This window comes from Centropristis striata, chromosome 3 (assembly GCF_030273125.1).
Source record: "Centropristis striata isolate RG_2023a ecotype Rhode Island chromosome 3, C.striata_1.0, whole genome shotgun sequence".
NCBI lineage: Eukaryota > Metazoa > Chordata > Actinopteri > Perciformes > Serranidae > Centropristis > Centropristis striata.
This window is the reverse complement of record NC_081519.1, coordinates 31,911,689-31,933,313: the sequence shown is the minus strand read 5'-3', so window position 1 is coordinate 31,933,313 and position 21,625 is coordinate 31,911,689. Positions and strand designations below refer to the sequence as shown.

Genomic DNA, 21,625 nt, shown 5'->3' with positions numbered 1-21,625 from the left:
TGGAGGTTTAACATCACATGGTCATATTTTGACCCAATCTGAACACAATTTAAAACATGTGATATCTTGTATCCACAGGATGTCAGTTTGGTAGCATTTGAATGAAGACTTGTGGACATATATTGGGATGTTCACTGAAATCCACAATCCATACCCAAATCATACAGACCAAACTTTGTTTGAGTCAATAAAGCTAATTCAGAGATATAGACCTTTGGCACCCCCTTGAGGTAAAAATTATGTACTATAATACATAAGAAAATTGATACCTTCTACATATTTCTGAAATTTCACTGTGATATCACATCTTAAAAAATGACCAGTAAAAAATGTGCCATCATCGTTAAAAAATCTGTTTGTTTGTTTGTTTTTCACACAAAAAATCTGTTTGTTTGTTTGTTTTTTTCACAAAAAAATCTCCATAAGAATAAAAAACATTTGTTACACAATACTTTTAATTTAAAGTACTTTTAATTTTGTAAATTCTTTTTTTGCAAAACAAGTTTGTAATCATATTTTTTTCAGAAACATCATTTTCATTTTTCAGAGAGGCTTGTCCGTGTACACAGCATGGACCGTCATCCCACCATCGACCTCTTCCTCCCTCTCAACCGAACCTCATCAAGCTTTTTAATGACTGCTGGCGACTTCTTAGAGGATGCTGCGTAGCTCTTCAGCAGCCTCTCAAACAGCGCCTCTGTGTTTGGGTGGGTGCTGAGGAAAGCCTTCTCTAACACATATAAATCCACCCCTTTATCCTCCGGCAGAGCCGAGATGTAACTCAGGCCAAAGTCGATGAGGAACAGTGTGGCCTCCCTGTCGTCCAGTGCTCCTCTCAGCAGCATGTTGGAGGTGGTCAGGTCTCCGTGGATCACATCCTCGTCATGCATTTTAGCCACGATCTGACCTACTCTCTCAGCCAGCTGCTCCAGATCCTTACAGGAACCGGACTGCTGAGCAGAAGCGATGTGGTCACGTACAGTCGAGGAACCCACAATATCTTCCAGGAAAATACAGTGGGATGTGTAGTCTACAAAGTAGACTCCAGGGGCAGATATTCCTGAGGAGGAGAGAAGTTGAAGAAGAGTCAGATTTAACAAATAATATGTTGGGCTCTAAAAATACAAAAACTACACTTTTAAACTATGAAAAGGAATTGATAAGGATGTTCCACATTTTCTTATTGTCAACAAATCTCATGAACAAAACCAACAGTGTGCTTGCGTGTTTCTAAATACTGCAACTCATCTACACTGTCTGTGGGTTTCTGCCCAAACACCATCGGTTAGGGCTGGGCGATATATCGATATATTTTTTAATGTGATGTGGAATTAGACCACATAGCAAATATCGATATACTTCAAAAATGTTTTCTATCTTTATATATAAATGCTGCCCTTACTAGTGTTTGTCATATTTAGTTATTTTGTAATGTTAATTATTATTTATTTTGGAAAAAGATTGGCCTATTTTATTTCATAGGCTATCTTTATTTAAGATATTTTTTTATTTAAATGTGCACTTTATGGAGCTTTGATTTAAAAAAAAAAGGTACTCCTGTTGTTATACAGTATTTATGTTCACTTAAAAAGTTTCAATAAAATTACTTGTGACATGTCATATTTGGCTTCGACTTTTTTTATGATTTTATGTTTTTATTTGTATACATACATATTTTATTTTGTGCGGGCAGTACATTTTATTTATCTTATTTTATTCTATTTTAATGTATTTAATCTTATTGTATTTTACTGCTCTATTGTTTACTTCATCTCTTTGTATTGTGTTATCTATATTATAGTGTTATCTATTTATTGTTGCGCAGCACTTTGGAAACCTTGTGTTTGCTAATATTGTGCTTCATAAATAAAGTGGATTGGATTGGATTGACTTTGACTGAACATTTGCTCTCACTTTGCGATAAAAATATCAGGATATATATCGTATATCGATATTCAGCCTAAATATATCAGGATATGACTTTTGGTCCATATCGCCCAGCCCTACCATCGGTTATATAAAACCACAGGGTGCTACACTGAAACCACACTGCATTTTAATTTTTGAAAAAGGACGCTGTAGTTTTCAAAAATGTTACTGAAACCGGAGAAAATAGTGAATTTGTAGAGGACTAGTGTCAGTGGTACATTAATACACATTTGGCGCTCCAGTAGGTATTTGGGGCTGCAGGACATATAGATCAGTTTATCAAATATGAGCACCTGCTGCTTTTTTCCATTTTTACTGATGACTGACCGTCATTGGGTTTAATTCTGACTAAACGAGCAATTTGAAGACACCTCAGGCATTTGAAATGTTGTGATCTCGATTTTCCCTCAAATTCTGACATTTCATAAATTAAACAATCAGAAAAATAAATAGACAAATAGTAGGAAAAAATACTGTTTGTTTTTGTTATTGTAGAAAAAGAAACTAATCGAATTACCCTTTTCCACAGAACACCCGGTGTTGTGTCCTTACTGGTTTCTGAACTAACTGGTGCCCGTCCTGGTGTGTGCAGCTGTTTTCTGCCTCATTTAGCAGATTCGTCACATATTTAATAAACATATACAGTCATGGAAAAAATTATTAGACCACTGTTGTTTTCTCCTAAACAAAAAATAGCTGATAAGAGTTTAATTGAAGAGCTGATATCTAGACATTTAACATGGGTTTTATTGATAATGATTTTGGTTATAATCAATAAAAACGTGGATAATGTCTAGACATGAGCTCTTCAATTTAACTTTTATGAGCTATTTCTGTTATTATATTTGTCCAAACAAATGTACCTTTAGTTGTAGCCGCCATTAAAATGAACAAGAAATGGAAGAAAACAAGGTGGTCTAGTATTTTTTTCAATGACTATACAGGTGATGGTTCATGAACAATTACATTTTGTTGTAGTGAATTCAAATCCAGCTCTAACCGATGTTGCAAACATTATTTTTTCACGATTTCTTTTAATGTATAGGTGGCTGTGATGTAGTGTTCACTTACAAAACAATATTATCCACAGTAGAAAGGAGATGCAACCTGGAAATCGCCAGTTATATGCTTATTAAATATGTGACGAATCTGCTGAGGCAGAAAACAGCTGCACACACGAGTAACCAGTTAGTGTGGAAACCAGTAAGGACACAACACCGGCAATGAAGTGTTCAACCCATAGGTGACAGATTTGTTGCAGCACCGGTCCGCGCCTCGTTAACACTCTTGTTTAGAGGTTTGTGTAGCTCCACGGCTCAACATTAAAGGCTCAGCCAGCAGAGACAGCAGGCTGCTGGTTAACTACCTGCTCTCCGGCAGCGCAGTATGGAGCGGACCTCCTGCACGGTCCTCCGGTGTGTCAGCTTCTCGTCCAGCACCGGGTGTCTGTAGCGCTTCGGGAACCTTTCTTTCACTATGGTCGGTTGTCCCAGAAACTCGGCTCGGTACACTCGGGCTTCTGCTCCTTGTTTTAATAACTCTGCCTTGCTGAGGAACTCTGACACCGCCATGCTCCTCTCCTGGGTCATGTTTACTTCCGCTGCTCGTCGACTGCTTGTTTCTACATGCTGCCACCTAGCGGTCACCGCTGGGACACGACCCAATCAATCCACTTTATTTATATAGCACGTTTATAGCAAACACAGGGTTTTCAAAGTGCTGCACAAAAACACAATAAATAGATAACACAATAAAAGCACAATAAAAAAGATAAGTAGACAATAAAACACTAAAATACAATATGATAAAATGTAATAAAATAAAAAAAATGCACTAAACAACAACAACAACTAACAATAAAATATGCATGTATACACATAAAATCATAAAATCAACACTCTACATGGTGTTAAAAGCCAACGAGAAGAGGTGGGTTTTAAGAAGAGATTTACAATAAGACAGAGGGGAGGCCTGTCTGATGTGCAGCGGCAATTTGTTCCAAAGTTTTGGAGCTGCAATGGCAAACGCTGGTTCCCCTCTGAGCTTCAGCCCAGCTCTTCCCCGGGTCCTATGTTCCCCTCTTTGTATGAGAATGGGGAACATGGGACCCTTTCTCCCCACTGTTCCCAAAAAAGGGTCCTATATTCCTCGGTCTGTTACTTTTTCCACTATTCGTGCCAAATTCAATGGCAAATAGTCCTAACCCTAACCCCACCCTATTTAAAAAGCAAAAAAATGAACTGTTAAGTAACCAGAAAGTATCTGCTGTGCAAATTTAGTTTTGGGCTGCTTGAGCTAAGGTAGGCCATGTGACGGTAGGCCTGCTGGCCATGCTGAGAGTCTACCGTAAAGATTGATAGATTGCGGGGAGCATAGCACCCTTTTTCAAAAAAAGGGTCCTATATGTTCCCTGGTATGTATTGCTACAGGGGACTGGGTGGGAGAGTAGGGGTGTAGCAGCTCAGAGAGGTAAGGTGGGGCAAGGCCTTTCAAAGCTTTAAAAGCAGATAAAATGATTGTAAAATGAATCCTAAAATGAACGGGCAGCCAATGCAGTGAAGCTAAAACAGGTGAAATGTGCTCATACTTTCTTGTGCCAGTTTAAAGACGTGCAGCAGCACTTTGTACCAGTTGAAGGCGGGCTATGGAGGACCCACTAACCCCCATATAAAGTGCATTGCAGTAATCCAGCCGAGTGGTCACAAAGGCATGGATTACCATCTCAAAGTGTCGTGTTTGCAGGAGTGGTTTTATTTTTGCTAGCTGCTGCAACTGGAAGAAGCTGGACTTCACCACAGCTTTAATCTGGCTGTCTAATTGAAGGTCAGTGTCACACAAGCTACAGAAGTAACTGGCATACTCACATGGCCAAACGAAAACAAAATGTTTTGCAAATCCTCATACACAAATCCCCTTACTTTGAATTTGGGAATAGGATGCTTTCATGCAAATTGAAAATAACTTTTTAATACCTTTAAAAATACCCTTTGAATAAAGGTTACTTTTGTGATGTTTGTCCCATAGAGTCTTATCCTGTGTGGGGAGTCAGCAACCATGTTTGACAGTAACTGTATTCAGAATACCACCAATTTAAACTGTACCTGCAAATAGGAAACATTTTGAAGGAAACAGATCTTGGATCCGAACTAACGTGCGATCGACAGCAATACACTGCTATCTATATTTGTGTGCTGGTACTTTGCTTCTCCAAACAGGGACTGTCATTGATAACACATAGTGGTTATAGATAAGGATATACATGTACTAACTCTATCATCGAGAAACCTACTTGAGGTCACATGGGAAAATGTTTTCAGAAGGCTTTGGAAATGAATAAAATACAAAATAAAATTAAAATAAATAAAAAGATCTGCCCTTTTAAATCATGTTTTTATCTACACTGATCTCATTCAAGGATTCTCTGGAAACCAATTAACAGATATGTGTTGAAGTGACTATGAAGGTTACATTTTTTGGTGACAGTTCTGTATCTCCATCTCTCTTGATGACTCGGCCGAAAGACGCCCCAATGACATTTAAGATATCAAGTTATGGTTGGCAGAGAAAACTGAAGTCTTATTAATTGGTTCTGAAGCTCCAACTCAGGCATTAAATTGGTTTAATGAGTTGTTTTTTAATTCTACATTAAGAAACATAACTAAAAATCCATTTCATCATCTTAAGAACATTCACTAATATCTTCTTAAGTTTTTCCTTAAATTTGTTCTCAAGAAAGTTTGTAACAAAAGTCTCTGTCAGATTCATGAGGTTGTTCTACAGCTGATGACTTGTTAATTTCTGTGTTCTTTGAATGATGAATCCCATCTCCTCGCAAGTTGAAAGGGTGTGTCAGCCAAACCTCTGCACGTACACGTACACAGACAGAGACACACACACACACACACACACACACACACACACATACAAGAAAAGTTGAGTGTCACAGTTCAGCTCCACATTCCTGCAGTTGTCACTCTCCCAGTTATTCTCCATTCTACCAGCCAGCCACTCCCACTTGATCAGCCTAACTGCAGCTGCCCCTGATCACTAATCAGGCCACTATAATGACTCCTGCCTCTCAAGCACTCATTGCCAGATTGTTCTTTGCTACTTGATGCCAGGCATTCCAACGCTTTAGCTCAGGCCCCGTTTACACGAAGGGAAAATGCAGATATTTCCATGCGGTTTGGCCTCTCATTTACACGAAAACCCTGTTTTTTTATCACAGAAAACGATTATTTCTAAAAAAAAACTCTGGTTATGTGTTGTCGTGTCAACTGGGAGAAACAGGGTTTTAGGTTCTCATGCTCATTCTATCAAGTTGTTTTGAAAGGAACAGGAAGTCGCTCGCATTATTCATTGTTGTTGATTCTGAGGATTCTGATTGGCTAGCATGGCTTTATCCTTCTCCCTACACTGCCGCCCATAGGTTTGGCATAGTTATAATGACGCTCGACGGCGTATTTATGTGGGTTGATGTAAATGACAACTTCTTTTAAAACGGAGGGGGGGGAATATTTGTTTCTCCAAATACCCTGCTATGTATAAACGTGGCCTCAGTCTGATTTCCAGTTGTTGACCCTGTCTGATCTACCCGTCTCACCTGAATCCTGGTAAACTCACCAATCTTCTGTCCTTGACACTGAATTTCTGCTGACCATACCTGCCTCTGATTTGCCCGTTTTACCTGACTCCCAGGAATCTCACCAGCCTTCTGGCCCTGATTTTTTCGGCCTGCTATATCATTTATTGAGAGACTTTGCTGTTGCATTCACTCTGTTCTGTGTGCATTCACTTGCAGTGGCCTGTACCCGCTGAGCTTTCCATTAAAAGCCATTGTCAACTGTTCCTGGTATCCTGCGTGCTGAAATTGGGTCCTTGCACAACCCGTTACAGCGAGAATCAGGTCATGAATGCCAAATAAAGGTGTGAAGAGGGTGGAACACCGGACTAGCCTCCAAGCTGCTGTTCACATGTTTACAACACCACAAATATTAATTACATAAATCAAGTGAAAATATGTTTTTGACTATGTAAAATGATAACAAATTAAAGAAAATGCAACAAAATGGGGAGATTGCCTCTGCATGTTGTAATAAATGGAACTCCTTGGCGTTCCGATGTTCTGTCTGCGGTACATTGGACTCATCGGCCAGCCGTCGGGAAACTATCTTATGAAAAAAGAATTAAGGAATCCATTTGTAAAAAGCATGCCAGGATATATCGGGAAGTTCATGTAATATGGTGCAAAGTGAGCCTATTTGCGGTGATTTTCAAAGTGGTTATTTGACCTCTGACATAATATCAGCCATGTTCTTCAGATGTCTGGTGTGAACGGTTCATTCCACAGCATCTCTGTTGGATTGAGGTCTGGGCTCTGACTGGACCACTCCAAAAGGCAGATTTAATTATTTGAAGTCATTCTGATTTACTTTGAAGGTTAAGGTCATTGTCTTGCTGCATCACTCAACTTCTACTGATCTTCAGCTGACAGACAGACACCCTGACATTAACCTGTAGGATTCCTTGATAAAACTGGGAATACATTTTCCCCTCAATGATAGTAAGTGGTCCAGGCCCTGAGGCAGCAAAACAGCCCCAAGTCATGATGCTCCTCCATCATACTTCACTGTTGGGATGATGTTCTCATATTGGTATGCAGGCACTTTTTACACCATAGTGCTGCGTGTTCTTCATGAAAAATTCAGCATTTGTTTTGTTGACTGATTAAACTTGTTCTCGGAAGTGTTGTTGCGTGTCCAGTTGCTCTTTGGCAAACTTCAGGCATGCAGTGATGTTTCTTTGGAAACTTTCTTCCTCCTTGGCGTCCTGCCATGGACGCCACACCTGTTCAATCTTTTGTGTGTGGTAGACTCCTTTTTAAACCATACGCAGTGCTGCATGTTCTTCATAAAGAATTCAACCTTTGTTTTGTGGACTGAGGAAATATTCTTCCAGGGGAACAGTAAACGCAAAGTTTGTTGTTCCCTGTTGGTGGAAATTGTGCTTTTTAACATCACTGTAAAAGACAGCTTATATCACAATGATATAGAGGATAAATAAAGATAAATATATAGATCAGGGATGGGCAACTGGAGGCCCAGGAGGCTCATATGGCCCGCACCCTCACTTGAAGTGGCCCTCAGTGCAACTACATTAATTTGAGCATGAAATCCTAAAAGTGCAGTGTAAAAATGCACAAAATTATTTCTTGCAATTAACGTTGGTCTGCTGTTCTTGCATTGAAAAAAATAAAATTGGATTTGCTTCAAACCTTTTGTATTCCTATATATACTGTTATACGTGAGCATGAACTATGATAAGTTACTGCACTGTAAACATATTTAAAATTGCAGTTTCATCATATCTGGTTAAGCGCACGGTTCTATATGGCCCTGTGGTAGTGTCCATGAAAAATTGTGGCCCCTCCAGCATTTAAGTTGCCCATCCCTGATATACATGTACCATGTCCCAGTTTTCACCACAATTAAAATAATCATCTTTAACATTATATATATATAGATAGATAGATGTTATAACACTAAGAGATGTTATAGATGTTATAACACTAAGATGCATGAGCAGAAAAATCTACAAATGCCAAAAAGCCAAATTAAAAAGATAAGTCTTAAGTTTGCTCTTAAAAATATGAACAGTCTCTGATGGCTTCAAGGCTTCAGGGAGGCTGTTCCACAGAGGTGGACCACAGAGAGAAAATGAAAATGAAAGTTTTGGTATTATTAAAAGGCCACTCCCAGAAGACCTGAGGCTCCTCGAGGGTTCATAGGATAAAAGTATATCAGATAAATAGGCTGGACTAACACCATTAAGAGATTTATAAACCAGTAAAAGAATCTTAAAAATGAACAAAATAAACTAGTGACTGCTTGCCTGTTGGAGGTGTGTTTGTTGAGGGTGGTGGGACAGTTGCAGTGGGACAGTTGTAGTGGGACAGTTGTCGACCTCTGGCGTCAAAACTTCGCGCAACAGTTTTTCCCTGCAACTTGACACTGCTGCCACGTAGCTCCTCAGACTTCCTGAAGAGCCGCAAGTTTTTAAGGAGCATCTCTTTATAGTCCCTCTGCTGCGGACGGTGAGTCCATTTCTCTTTCCGGCTGTCTCACAGCTGAAAGTCTCTTCAGAGCTCGGGACAATGTGAGAGACAGCGGCGCAGCAGACAGCGGTGTGGCGGACCTGGAGTCGGTGAATAACGGATCTGCTCCGGGCTGTGGACAGGAGGACTGAAGTCTGTTTAGTGTTGAATAAAGGAAGCCACGAGACGGAATACTGTAACTAGGTAAGCTATATTTACTTACATTACATTTACTAAAGTGGCATATGGCAAATGGAAATACTTAAATGGAGTTTTTCCATTTTCTGCCACTTTGTTCTTACTCCACTACAGCTGACAACAGTTTATGTGCAGATTAGGAATGTGAATGCAAAATAAAAGATCTCCATATCCTAGTGGAATAGTTTGTCCTTGACTTTTCACAACCTTAAGATGCTGCACTTATAATTAAAGCATCACAAGTATAGTTTTATATCATGGGTATTTTATTATGTGTTGCTGATAAATGCCTACTTTAAATTTTCACACTTGACCTGCACTGCAAAAAACATGAAGCTTACCGAATATTGTCTTCTTACATCTAGCAATAGTATCTTAATTATATATATATTAAATATAATATACCTACTGACCATAGCTGTATGTGCTTATTTAAATTATTAGTGTTATTATTATTATGTGCTTATTTAATTATCTTATTGTTTAAAGACTTCTTTTTTAGGAGCTTTTTCATGCTTTTCAAGCTATTCAACTGTTGACTATGGTGAGTTTTTACCTAAAATATTGGCTCCAGTTGAGAGGTTTTTGTTTCATGTAATTTGATGCTATCTCAAAAGCATTTTCTACCACTCAAACATGCTTGTTTCATGTATTGCTGGCTTATTTTAATGTTACTACAGTTGAGCTTATATTTGTATATTTGCATTTATTTCAAGACATGATTGGTTTTTCCAGTGTCTAGATTTTTTTTAAAAACTTATTTAAAGAATTCTTACAAAGAATTCACTTACTGCACTGGCAGATAATTGTACTTGTTTCGAGTATGTATTTGCTTAATTCTACTTATTTATTTCTTATTTTTTGTCAGTTGGTTTTTGCAGTGTAGGAGCTTATTTATTATGAACACTGTACTTATATTTGTCTGGTAGTTTATAAATACAGAAAGTGTTTATAAATACATTGTGAACTAACTGTAAGTACTGAATAAACCTTTCTCATAGTATATTCACTGTTACAAGTAATCCATTAAGCAAATGTAAACAGTTCTGGTTCATTTTTTAAATGGGAGAATTCTCAGCATGTTTCTGTTTTATATCACTGTACATTAAATGTCTTTGAGTTTTAGACTGCTTGTTGGACAACACAGGCAATCTGAAGGTGTCACATTGTGCTATTCAATTCAAAAATCTATTTGTTTCCGGGGGCGTATTAAAGGCAAAGCAAAGAGCAGCAAAGTAGACAATGTACTGTATGAACTGTAAACAAGGATGAGAAAACACAGTCAACAGAACATTCAAGTAAAGTAATTGCACATAAACATAGGCTAATGTTTAAAATGCTAAAATACGAAATCTGGGAAATTTCAACAATACTACAACAACAACAAAAAAAGAAATGAAATGCTAACTACTGAAATACTTGTAATTCTAAAGACTGGAGACTAGCAGGATGGTGCAAATTAGCATGAGGATATCATGAGTGTTTTGAGTTGAGGAGCTGCACAGTTTTGGGCACAATGGAGGCCTTCCTCCTCTGGGGGATGGGCTATGTGTCATTTTGATGAGTTTCATATTTTTCTGACCATTTATAGATAGATATAGATATATTTTGACATAAAGTATTGACAGTCTTCATCAGCAGGCGGTGTTTGCTCAGTTATACATGTTCAAACTTGTCATTGTTTGCTACACATTTATTGACCTCAACTGTGAGGTTTAAACTTTAATGACAGAGGTGTTGATTAAAGAGTTGCATAAACGATCAGGTTCATTTTAAAAGCATGCTGCTCTCCAGTCTTTGAGTTATAAGTATTTCAGTAATTAGCATTTCTTTTTTGTAGTAGTAGTCGTAGTATTGTTGTAATTTCCCAGATTTAGTATTTTAGCATTTTAAACATTAGCCTATTTTTATGTGAAATTACTTTACTTGAATGTTGTATTGACTGTGTTTTCTCATCCTTACATTGTCTACTTTGCTGCTTTATGTGCCTTTAATAAATTTGAATTGAATTTGAATTGATTAGCACAATGTGACACCTTCAGATTGCCTGTGTTGTCAAACTCAAAGACATTTAATTTACAGTGATATAAAACAGAGACATGCTGAGAATTCTCCCATTAAAAAAAAAAACAGAACTGTTTACATTTGCTTAATGAATTACTTGTAACAGTGAATATACTATGATAAAGGTTGCCTTTAATATCCATCAACCATTAGTTTATTCAGTACTTACAGTTAGTTCACAATGTATTTATATACACTTCCTGTATTTATATAAACTGCCAGACAAATATTAGTGCAGTCCTCATAATAAATAAGCTCTCAGGTCAAGTGTGATAATTTAAGGTTCATGTTTACCGTATTGAGGTAATCCATATGAATGTGCCTCTCTTGTGGTATTCACAACCTTCTAAGTGGAAACTTATTGTGTCATATTCACAAAGTCAAGAATTCCTTTAGAAATCAGCATAATTGTCAAGATATCTCAGCAGGCTGTTTTAATTTGACAAACCATTTATTATGTCAATTTTAAATCACTGTTTGTTGACAGAGAGTTACTATAACAAGGTACAAGTGTCTTAGAGCTTCAGAAGTAAACAGAGGTTTCAAAAGTATATTTTAAAATCAACTCAGAAGCAACTGAAAGACACTGTAGGGACAAGGATTGGTCAAATTGGTGAAATTTCTCTTTTCGAAATTGTCTGAAATTAGAAGAATCATGTTATAGGCCTTACAGGAACATTTACAGGGGCAGCTGATGGGAGATTTAGTGTGTTCATGTGTTCAGTTTTATATTTCCAGTCCACATATCAACAACGAAATGTCCTCTGAAATGTCCCTGTGTGCTTGAACTCAATCACAGTTCTTCCTTGGTGGTGTAGATTCCTCCTGTTGTTTCAGAGGCAACAGATCCCCACTGCTCCATCATTATCAGCTCACAGGATATTTGGTGTTCATTTTAGACTAAACAAGCTTACTGATTACTACACAGCCGTGTATTTTGTTGAGTCCATCTCAAGTGCACTCCTTAATGAAATCATGGCAATCAACAGGAGGGTTGTCATGGCGACATGGGTACAACAGGCTCCTGCGGGCTCCCTTTTCTTCCCTATGAGCCGAACAGAGCACTCCTGGAGGATGCCAAACCACTGCAGAAACTGGAGATATTTCATGTTGTTATCTAATGTTTTGCTTATATTTCGCAGACGATGTCTTCCAAGAATTGAACTCAGACCTGCCTAGTCCGACTGTAATGTGAACAGCACAGAAGCAATGGGTAAGTTACTGGATACTTTATAAGGAATGTTACCTGCAGAGTGTTTAGAACACAAAAAATAAATGTTAAATTAGGTAAGCAACAAATGCATAATATGCATTATATTCTCCTGTAGGGCTGTGACCTGTCAATATATATATATATAAACTTTACTGTCACAGCTGCTGATAGTTGACATTTTGTGCTAAAAACCTCTGAACAACATTTGCACAATGCAGGGTCCTTAAAAATCACAAAATTATTCAAATCAATCAGAGAAATGTGCAAAGAAACTTCACTCTTTTACGCTTTAGGTTTTACACATACAGACTGTATCTGCAGTGACTGAGGAACAGTTCCAAGCTTTAGTTTTCCTCACATGAAGATGGGATAGTCTTTGATCAGTATGGAGATTCTGCAGGTTTCGTTTAGATGTCAGTCTACCTCATTAGCATTTCTGTCAATAGAGGCTGCACATGAAAGCCTCACAGGTGATAGTGAGGAGCAGCTTCTGAACAGTTGGAGTGATAAATGTGTACCATTCATTTAGAACTAAGTAAATTATAAGACAAACTGTAACCTAGCGTAAAAACCGCTAAGATGTACTTTGCAAGAAAGTTGAACTTAAAAAAAAAAACTGATAAAATATATAAAATGACAGTCTCGCAGTGAATAATTGATATAGGTGAACTGAGGAAAACCCCATGAAGTTTAACCCTTTGATGCACAACATATAAACACCTTCTAATGCACAACATGGGTCAAAAATGACTCACATTCATTTCCCATGTTATTTCATGCTGGATGTGTGTTTGAATATATATTTTTTTATTACAACAGATCATTATATACATTTTTGCTTTCATACTTTATGAAGAAAAAAAGTTTTTGTATTATTACATCAAGTTTACAGACATGGGTCCAAAATGACCTTGTGCATTAGAAACTTAGTAATACAAAAAGTGATACACTAACACCTTAAAATATGACTATATGTGTAACTATGTTCGTCTCATTTTTAAGGTTTAACTTTTAAAGAGTTGTTAGAACCACCAGATTACATTGGAAAATCACATATTTTAACATTTGAGACTTATTAACTATCCTATTTTGTTAAATTGGTGTTTTTTCCAATGGAAATTATTATTTGGTGGCTCTAATAAGTCTCAAATATTAAAATATGCGATTCTCCAATGTAATCTGGTGGTTCTAACAACTCTTTAAGTTAAACCTTCAAAATAAGACAAACATAGTTACACATATACTCACATTGTTAATTTAGTGTAACACTTTTTTTATCACTACGCTTCTAATGCACAAGGTCATTTTTGACCCATGTTGTGCATTAGAAGGTGTTTTTATGTTGTGCATCAAAGGGTCACCAATTCACCAATCACCAATTTAAAACCTGACAAAGAAGACACAAATATGAACTATCTTATTTTGTTAAATTGTTTTTTTCCAATGGAAATTATTATTTGGTGGCTCTAATATTTGTTTCTTCTTTGTCAGGTTTAAATTGGTGATTGGTTAATTGGTGACCCTTTGATGCACAACATAAAAACACCTTCTAATGCACAACATGGGTCAAAAATGACCTTGTGCATTAGAAGTAGAAGTAGAAGAAGAACTGAATGATGAAATCATTTTATTGCAAAGATATAGAATATAAAAACTTGGTCGGGTCACTTTAGACCCATGTTGTGCATCAAAGGGTTAAACATTTTGCATATTATTTTGGTTTGTAAATGTATATATTTTTTTGAGAGTGCTCTTCTGGAAAACTAAACCACCTGTTTTCTTCTCTCTAGGCTGCTCCATCCTCCTGTTGGCCAGTGTGGTGTCCACTCTGGGTGGCCTGGTCTTTGGTTATGAGTTGGGCATCATCTCAGGTGCTTTGCTGCAGCTGAAGGCAGAGTTCAGACTGTCATGTGTCCAGCAGGAGGCTCTGGTCAGCTCTTTGTTGCTGGGGGCTCTGCTGGCCTCCATCGTGGGAGGCTGGCTGATTGATCACCGAGGCCGCAGGAACTCCATCCTTCTCAGCAATGTCTTGATCCTGGCCGGCAGCCTGCTCCTGCTCATCGGCTCCTACTGTGCACTGGTGGTGGGCAGGATGACAGTGGGGTTTGCCATGTGTGTATCCTCCATGTCTTGTTGTATCTTTGTATCCGAGATGGTTACCCCGGACCGCAGGGGCTTCCTGGTAACACTGTATGAAGCTGGAATCACTGTGGGCATCCTGGCAGCTTACGCCATGAACTACATCCTGTCTGACTGTAACAGAGGGTGGAAGTGGATGTTTGGACTAGCCATAGTGCCTACTTTGATTCAGCTGGTCTCTATCTGGTTTCTTCCATCCAGCTCTAAGGACTCTCTCAGTCAAAGATACTGCTCTCAAACTGAAAGAGACCTTGTGAGTTCTGTCCAAGAAGCAGATGACTCAGAAATCAGCTCCAGTGTAAAAAACAAGAAGGCTCAGTACAACAGCATGTACCTTTTCCAGCGTAAAGACAACATGAGGACTCGGACTGTGATTGGCCTCGGACTGGTGCTCTTTCAGCAGTTCACAGGCCAGCCCACTGTTCTCCTCTACGCCTCCACCATCTTCCACTCGGTGGGCTTTCAGAGCAGTGCCTCCGCAGTGCTGGCGTCTGTAGGCCTGGGGTTAGTCAAAGTGATCGTGACTCTGACCTCCATGGTGTTTTCAGACAGGGTGGGCCGGAGACCTCTGCTCATCAGTGGATGCTCCGTCATGGCGCTGTGTATGATCACCATCGGACTACTCAGCGGACATTCACTGATGAATGCTAAGAGGCCTTGTGATTCTGAGGACTTCAACATTAACAGAACAGAGCTTCCTCATTTAATTGTAGGTAATCAGTCAGTTTTCAACACATCTTTAGATGAGAGCCAAAGACTCTTTTATAACAACACACAAGATGAAGATGCAGAACTTGATCAAGTTAGACAGAAACCAGTAGACTCTCCCCTGGCATCTTCTCCAAACAGCAGCCATGGCTCACTTGTGAACTGGATCATTCTTGTGTGTATGATGGCTGTTGTCGGTGCATACTCCGTTGGATTTGGACCAAGTTTGTATATTCACTCTAAATGGGTCTTTTTAAAGTTTAGATATAACTGTTTTTATTCCAAACTGTTCATTTAAAATAAAACAAGGCAAGTTCGGTTTAAATGCAATCATACCTATCAGCCTACATTAATCATTTTCTTTCAAGTCTTTAAAGTAACATTATCCACACTGCAAAAAAGGTGTCTAAAAACAAGATAAAAACACTAAATCTGAGGGAAATGATCTTGCTGCATGGACAGATAATTTACCTTGACAAGATTTCTTAAATTAATATTATTAGATCTAGAAATAAGCATGTTGAACACTTAAAATAAGAAATTAACTCTTAAAACAAGATAAATTAAAGCTGCAAGCAGCGATGAACTGGCCCGAGCAGAGTGCACTGACAATTATTTGTTTCTTACCAAGATAAAAAAAAACTTTAGATTTAGAAGTGTTAGATAATTGATCTTATTTTAAGAGTTAATTTCTTATTTTAAGTGTTCAACATGCTTATTTCTAGATTCAACAATCTTAATTTAAGGAATCTTGTCAAGGTAAATTATCTGTCCATCCAGCAAGATCATTTCCCTCAGATTTAGTGTTTTTATCTTGTTTTTAGACACACCTTTTTTGCAGTGCAACAGTGAGCCTCACCTTTTTCAATGGGTTATTTACCTGGGATTTTTGTCTTTCACCAGTGACTTGGCTCCTCCTGAGTGAAATATTTCCAGCTGCTATCAGAGGAAGGGCATTCGCATTCACCAACTGCTTCAACTGGGCTGCAAACCTGTTGGTCACATTCACTTTCTTGAATTTTATCGGTGAGAACCCATGCACCATTTTCACAGCAGACGTTGACACTTGTTACTGTGGGGAAAAGTCCAGATGTAACTAATAAACAATAAGATTGTTTCTTTTCCTTTAACATTTCTCAGTAAGCAGTGAGTCAGCAGTCATTTTGACAGTGGTTAATTATGTTTTTCATGTAAAAGTCCCATTGGATGTCTGATTACCAGCTTTAAACCCATTATGTTTTAGATCAGTGTAACATAAACATCTCATCACTTTTTAAGTAGTTATGGCAAACTTGCTTGCAAATAGTGCCTCAGTGCAAGACCATTTCCCTCAGATTTAGTGTTTTTAACTTGTTTTTAGACACTCCTTTTTTGCAGTGTACACAGAGCAGACTCAGCAGTAACAACAGCAACTATTTGAAGTCATGCTTATGTCACATGATGATTATAAGTTCAACATTATCTGCTTTTTGGCCTATGCCAACTCCTGAGGAAAAGTTCTCTCTTTAGCTGATAAAGAATCCACAGCGGCCTGCTTCTGAAAGCAGTTTCATAAGAGCTGTGAGACTAAACCAAACCAGAAAGTTGTTGGTTGTCAAACCAAAACAATGAGCTCAAAGATGCTAGAACACACCGTCGAGCTGAGGGACACTGCAGAGATGATGATAGTTTAAGTGGGTTTGTCAGTATATGAGAAACTTTTCAGTATTCGTAGTCATGTGATCCATTGTTAATATAAAAAATACAGTTTAGTGCAGCTTTAATGAGACCTGTCTCTATATTAAAACACTCATAAAATGCAAGCTGTAATTATGAAGCAGTATGCAAATTAATTGAGGATTGTGATTTATTTTTAAGAACTATAATTAACAATTTGCAAATTGATTCATCTTTCCTGGTACCAATCTAGGTTATAATAGTTTTTGATTTTTCATTAGTTTTAGTTTTAATTTCGCTATCAATTTTTGTTTTCAAATTCAGTTAGTTTTAATGAGTTTCTAGAGTGAGTTTGCTAGTTTTAATTAGTTTTTAATTTTTGGAAAATGCTTAGTTTTAGTGTTAGTTTTAGTTTTTTTGTAATGGGGTATTTGTTGGGTGTTAGATTCAATAAGGTCACAATAAATGTTTCCTTTATTTCCTTTGTCTGATCCGTCTCAGCCCCAATAAGTTTATTAAGTCATAAAACTAGATAGATGAAATAGATTTCATATCAACCAAAAAGGTTTACGTATGAAAAAAGTTGACAAAGATGAAAACTAAGGACATTTTCACTATAATTTTAGTTAGTTTTAGTTAGTTTTGTAACCACGAAATACAGTTTCAGTTAGTTATCGTTTTTTTAAAAACTCGTTTTAATTTTTATTTCAGTTAACGAAAATGTTTTTTCAATTTTAGTTTTCATTATTTATTTATTTTAACTAAAATAACCTTGGTACCAATTAAGTGAAAGCACCGGTGTGGGTGGACCACTGTGTTAGGCTTTGTGATAAAAAACAATTCAAACGCTGGTTGTAAGTATATTGAAGAAAACATTTTTTTTAATTGATTTATTTCTGAGTAATCTCATAAAAATGTTATACTCTTGAGGCCATAAAATAAAATTGATAATTTTGCAGAGCCAGATCCATTGATGAATTCAATTGTTTGTTCTTTATGATTATGATTATATTTCCTGGCATATTTTCATCACTTAGTTGCAAGTGGCCAGCATTAAGAGGTGTGTTTTAAATCAACAGATGCCATTGGTCTATCAGGGCTGTTTCTCTTGTACGGGATGAACGCTGTCGCTGCTGCTGCTTTCTTCTACTTCATGCTGCCAGAGACCAAAGGGAAGACTCTGGAGGAAATAGACAAGGAGCTGCGTTTAAACACGTAGGATCCATATTTGTCCGATGAAATACACATCATCATGACAGATGGCGTGCTGAAACACTGATGTGTGTCTCATTGGCCTTGTCTTGCAGGTTATACAGCAGCGGGGAGTGCTGTAGCATCATCAGGGGGAGAAACACTTCCCCACAGTACCAGAGAGTGCACTGCCAAGTAAGCGCCTCAGGATGATTAATGTTATGTTCCCACACTGACAAGCACTGACATAAAAATCATCCATCCATTCTCGTCCGCTTATCCGGGGCCGGGTCGCGGGGGCAGCAGGATAAGCAGGGCATTCCAGGCGTCCCTCTCCCCAGCCACAACGTCCAGCTCCTCCTGGGGGACCCCAAGGAGTTCCCAGGCCAGGAGAGAGATATAATCCCTCCACCGTGTTCTGGGTCTTCCCCGGGGCCTCCTACCAGTTGGACGTGTCCGGAACTCCTCTAACGGGAGGCGCCCGGGAGGATCCTTACCAGATGCCCAAACCACCTCAGCTGGCTCCTTTAGAGGAGAAGGAGCAGCGGCTCTACTCCGAGCTCCCTCCGGATGTCTGAGCTCCTCACCCTATCTATACAGCCTGATTTCCACCGGGCGCGTTACAGCCGCGGAACGGCTGCGCCGCTGTCGCCGTTGCTGATCGCTGCCACTCTAATCAATGAGAGCGTTTCCACCGGGCGGCTGTGGAACGGTTCAGCAACGTCCCAGTCGCAGCTCTCCGCTCCGCTGCGCGAGCACTCTGAAGCATTTCAATTTCCTCCGCGAGATGTTCCTAAACCTCGTAAATCTCAACAGAGCAGATTGCACCAGACAGGAAGTCTGAATCAGAATCAACGTAATACACTTCCGCCCCCTTTCAAAATAAAACACAATACACAGTTCATGCAGCCTAAAACTACTTCACATAAACATTATGTCATGACCGGGGCACCAGATCAGCAATCAATCAATCAAAGGATCTCAGAGGATCGGCGACATGGACAACAAGAGACTGATTGTTGAAGTGGAACATCATACAATCATTTATGACATAACACATTGTTTTTTATAAGGATAGATGGTCAGATCAACAGATCTTCCACGTCGGAGAAGCAAAGTAAGCTGTTGGTTGTTGTTGTTTACTTTATACACTCAGTTTATCACAGGATCTCGCGGTCTCTCGTATGTTCAGGATTATCGCGTGTTCTCGTTATCTCGCGTGTATACGGCTGGCTCGCTATGCTGCCGTTCCGCGGCCGTAATGTGCCCAGTGGAAATCCCCAGTAAGGCTGAGCCCAGCCACCCTACGGAGGAAGCTCATTTTAGCCGCTTGTATCCGCGACCTTGTTCTTTTGGTCACTATCCAAAGCTCATGACCATAGGTGAGGGTTGGAACGTAGATGGAGCAGTAAATCGAGAGCTTTGCCTTCAGGCTCAGCTCCTTCTTCACCACGACGGTCCGGTACAACCCCGCATCACTGCACCAAATCACCTGTGAATCTCACGCTCCGTTCTACCCTCACTGCTGAACAAGACCCTGAGATACTTGAACTCCCTCACTTGAGGCAGTACCTCTCTCCACCCAGAGGGGGCAATCCACCGTTTTCCAGCAGAGAACCATGGCCTCAGACTTGGAGGTGCTGACTCTCATCCCTGACCGCTTCGACAGGGCTCGGCTACAAACCGCGCCAGTGATCGCTGGAGGTCCCCGTCTGATGAAGCCAAAAGAACCACATCATCTGCAAAAATGCAGAGACGCAATTCTAAGGTCACCAAATGAAGACCACGAACAGAATCGGAGACAAGGGGCAACCCTGGCGAAGGCCAACACCCACCATATAAAATCATGATGGTTTCAAATTGATAGGTTTTTCTCTCTTGAACTTGACACTGGTTTATTTATGGTACTGTATCTTTGCGAAATATGTTAACAAAGTGTGTGATTACACATGCTGTTGTGCTGGAGTCGAACTCTTTTGGGCATTTCAAAATGTTTACCATAGAGACCCTCCTGCTACAACTTAACAAATCAGAAAGCTTTTGTAAAGGACATTTTGGGTATGTTCATTAACATTGTTGCTTACAAGTCATTCAGTTTACAGTTACCTGAGGATTTGTTTGTTTAAAAGACGTGGAAAAATACATTTGTGACAGTTAATTGAGTCAATTTTTGGAATAGTTGTAATAATGAAATTGTCTTTTTCTGTTTCTACTAGAAATGTCTGGTCCCAGTTAACATTAGACTCTAAGGGATAGTTGGATGGAGTTGCTGTAACATTAGGCTCACTGAGCCAAATCTGTAAGTCCAACTGATTCGAGAGCAGGATGTCTGTGACCGGCACAAATGTATCTACAATCTGGCCTAGAAATTATTTATAAAGAGTGAAATTTATGGAAAGGACAGGTTGTTTGAAAAAAATTCAGATAATTCCCCAGTCTCTCTGCACTCCTAACTGTTGGCATTCCACTGTAGGTCTGAACATTCCAAGCAATACACACTCATTATAAACCCTGAAACTCTCTGAAGAAATCTCCAAACTGATTTCATGAAAATCATGCAAGTGATGAAAATGCCCATTTAGCCCAAAATAGACGGGAGTCTTGTGACCCGTTTAAACTTCCAATAATTTTTTGTTTTTTTATAGCCAGGCAAAAAAGTTTTGATCCATGATCCAACCATGTATGTACATCAAAAATCTCAGGGAAGATGAAGAATAGAGAAATAAGTATGACGGAGAGTGTCAATGTCAATCATTTGTACGTCAAAATATTTAAAAATACAAAATGTGATAAACACAGAAATGACTGTCAATGTCTTTGAGAAATAAAGAGAAAAGTTCTTTCTCTGCTAATTTGCTACTGCTATGTTGATTATTATATTTTATATTTTTTGTTTTGCTTGAGTAGTGGTGGGTCTTTTTTGTTGAGTATTAAGAGAAGGCACAGTAACCTCAGGCTTCAGGATACACCTTTTTTCAGTCAAAATACTATGTTGAATGTGCTTTATTTTAATATATTGATCCAGTATAATTTAACCTCTCAAAACAGCATGATCTACATGTTCGTTATACTGTGTATACACATACGGAAAAATTAAACAACTTTACAGTTCTTGTTTTGTGCAAAAATCTATTCTTTAAACGCAGAGGGGATTTTGTGCCAATGACCTCTTTTGACTTTGTCTAATGCTACCTATACACCAGAAGACTTTGAAAAGATTTGGAAAAGACTCCTGGAAAACTATCGAGTCACACCTGCTCACATCTAAAGACAAGTGTTTAGAGTTTTTAGTCCCAGCCTAGTCTCACACTGAGATTTTACACAGACTATCAATCTTGCAGGGTCACTATTTACAAGACGACAACTAGATTCTTTTAGCATTTTTTCCCCCATCATGCTCTTAGTAAAAAATTACAAATGGAGGAAAAAAAGTG

The 21,625-nt window shown here is 38.7% G+C and overlaps 2 protein-coding genes across 2 annotated transcripts; one reads left to right on the top strand and one right to left on the bottom strand.

Moving 5' to 3' along the window:
* Positions 1–452: 452 nt before the first annotated feature.
* On the bottom strand, positions 453–3,531 carry tp53rk (TP53 regulating kinase). Its single transcript, XM_059329637.1, has 2 exons — positions 3,296–3,531; positions 453–1,060 (listed from the first exon to the last, which is right to left on the bottom strand). The coding sequence occupies exons 1-2, from the start codon at positions 3,516–3,518 to the stop codon at positions 579–581; spliced, it is 705 nt and encodes a 234-aa protein (XP_059185620.1). The 5' UTR covers positions 3,519–3,531; the 3' UTR covers positions 453–578.
* Positions 3,532–8,965: 5,434 nt separating this feature from the next.
* slc2a10 (solute carrier family 2 member 10) lies at positions 8,966–21,260 on the top strand. The gene is made up of 6 exons (XM_059328412.1): positions 8,966–9,226; positions 12,427–12,497; positions 14,288–15,568; positions 16,248–16,370; positions 18,080–18,215; positions 18,308–21,260. Exons 2-6 carry the CDS (start codon positions 12,494–12,496, stop codon positions 18,402–18,404), a joined length of 1,641 nt encoding a protein of 546 aa, XP_059184395.1. The 5' UTR covers positions 8,966–9,226; positions 12,427–12,493; the 3' UTR covers positions 18,405–21,260.
* The last annotated feature ends 365 nt before the right edge of the window (positions 21,261–21,625 follow it).

What these genes read in the sequence shown, in the direction of transcription:
- slc2a10 (XM_059328412.1), top strand. An exon ending in CACTTTCTTGAATTTTATCG is followed by an intron (nt 16,371 to 18,079) that starts GTGAGAACCCAT and finishes TTAAATCAACAG; the next exon opens with ATGCCATTGGTCTATCAGGG. An exon ending in AAGGAGCTGCGTTTAAACAC is followed by an intron (nt 18,216 to 18,307) that starts GTAGGATCCATA and finishes CTTGTCTTGCAG; the next exon opens with GTTATACAGCAGCGGGGAGT.
- tp53rk (XM_059329637.1), bottom strand. Translation starts at nt 3,518, where the DNA reads ATGACCCAGGAGAGGAGCATGGCGGTGTCAGAGTTCCTCAGCAAGGCA. An exon ending in ACTGCGCTGCCGGAGAGCAG is followed by an intron (nt 1,061 to 3,295) that starts GTAGTTAACCAG and finishes TCTCCTCCTCAG; the next exon opens with GAATATCTGCCCCTGGAGTC.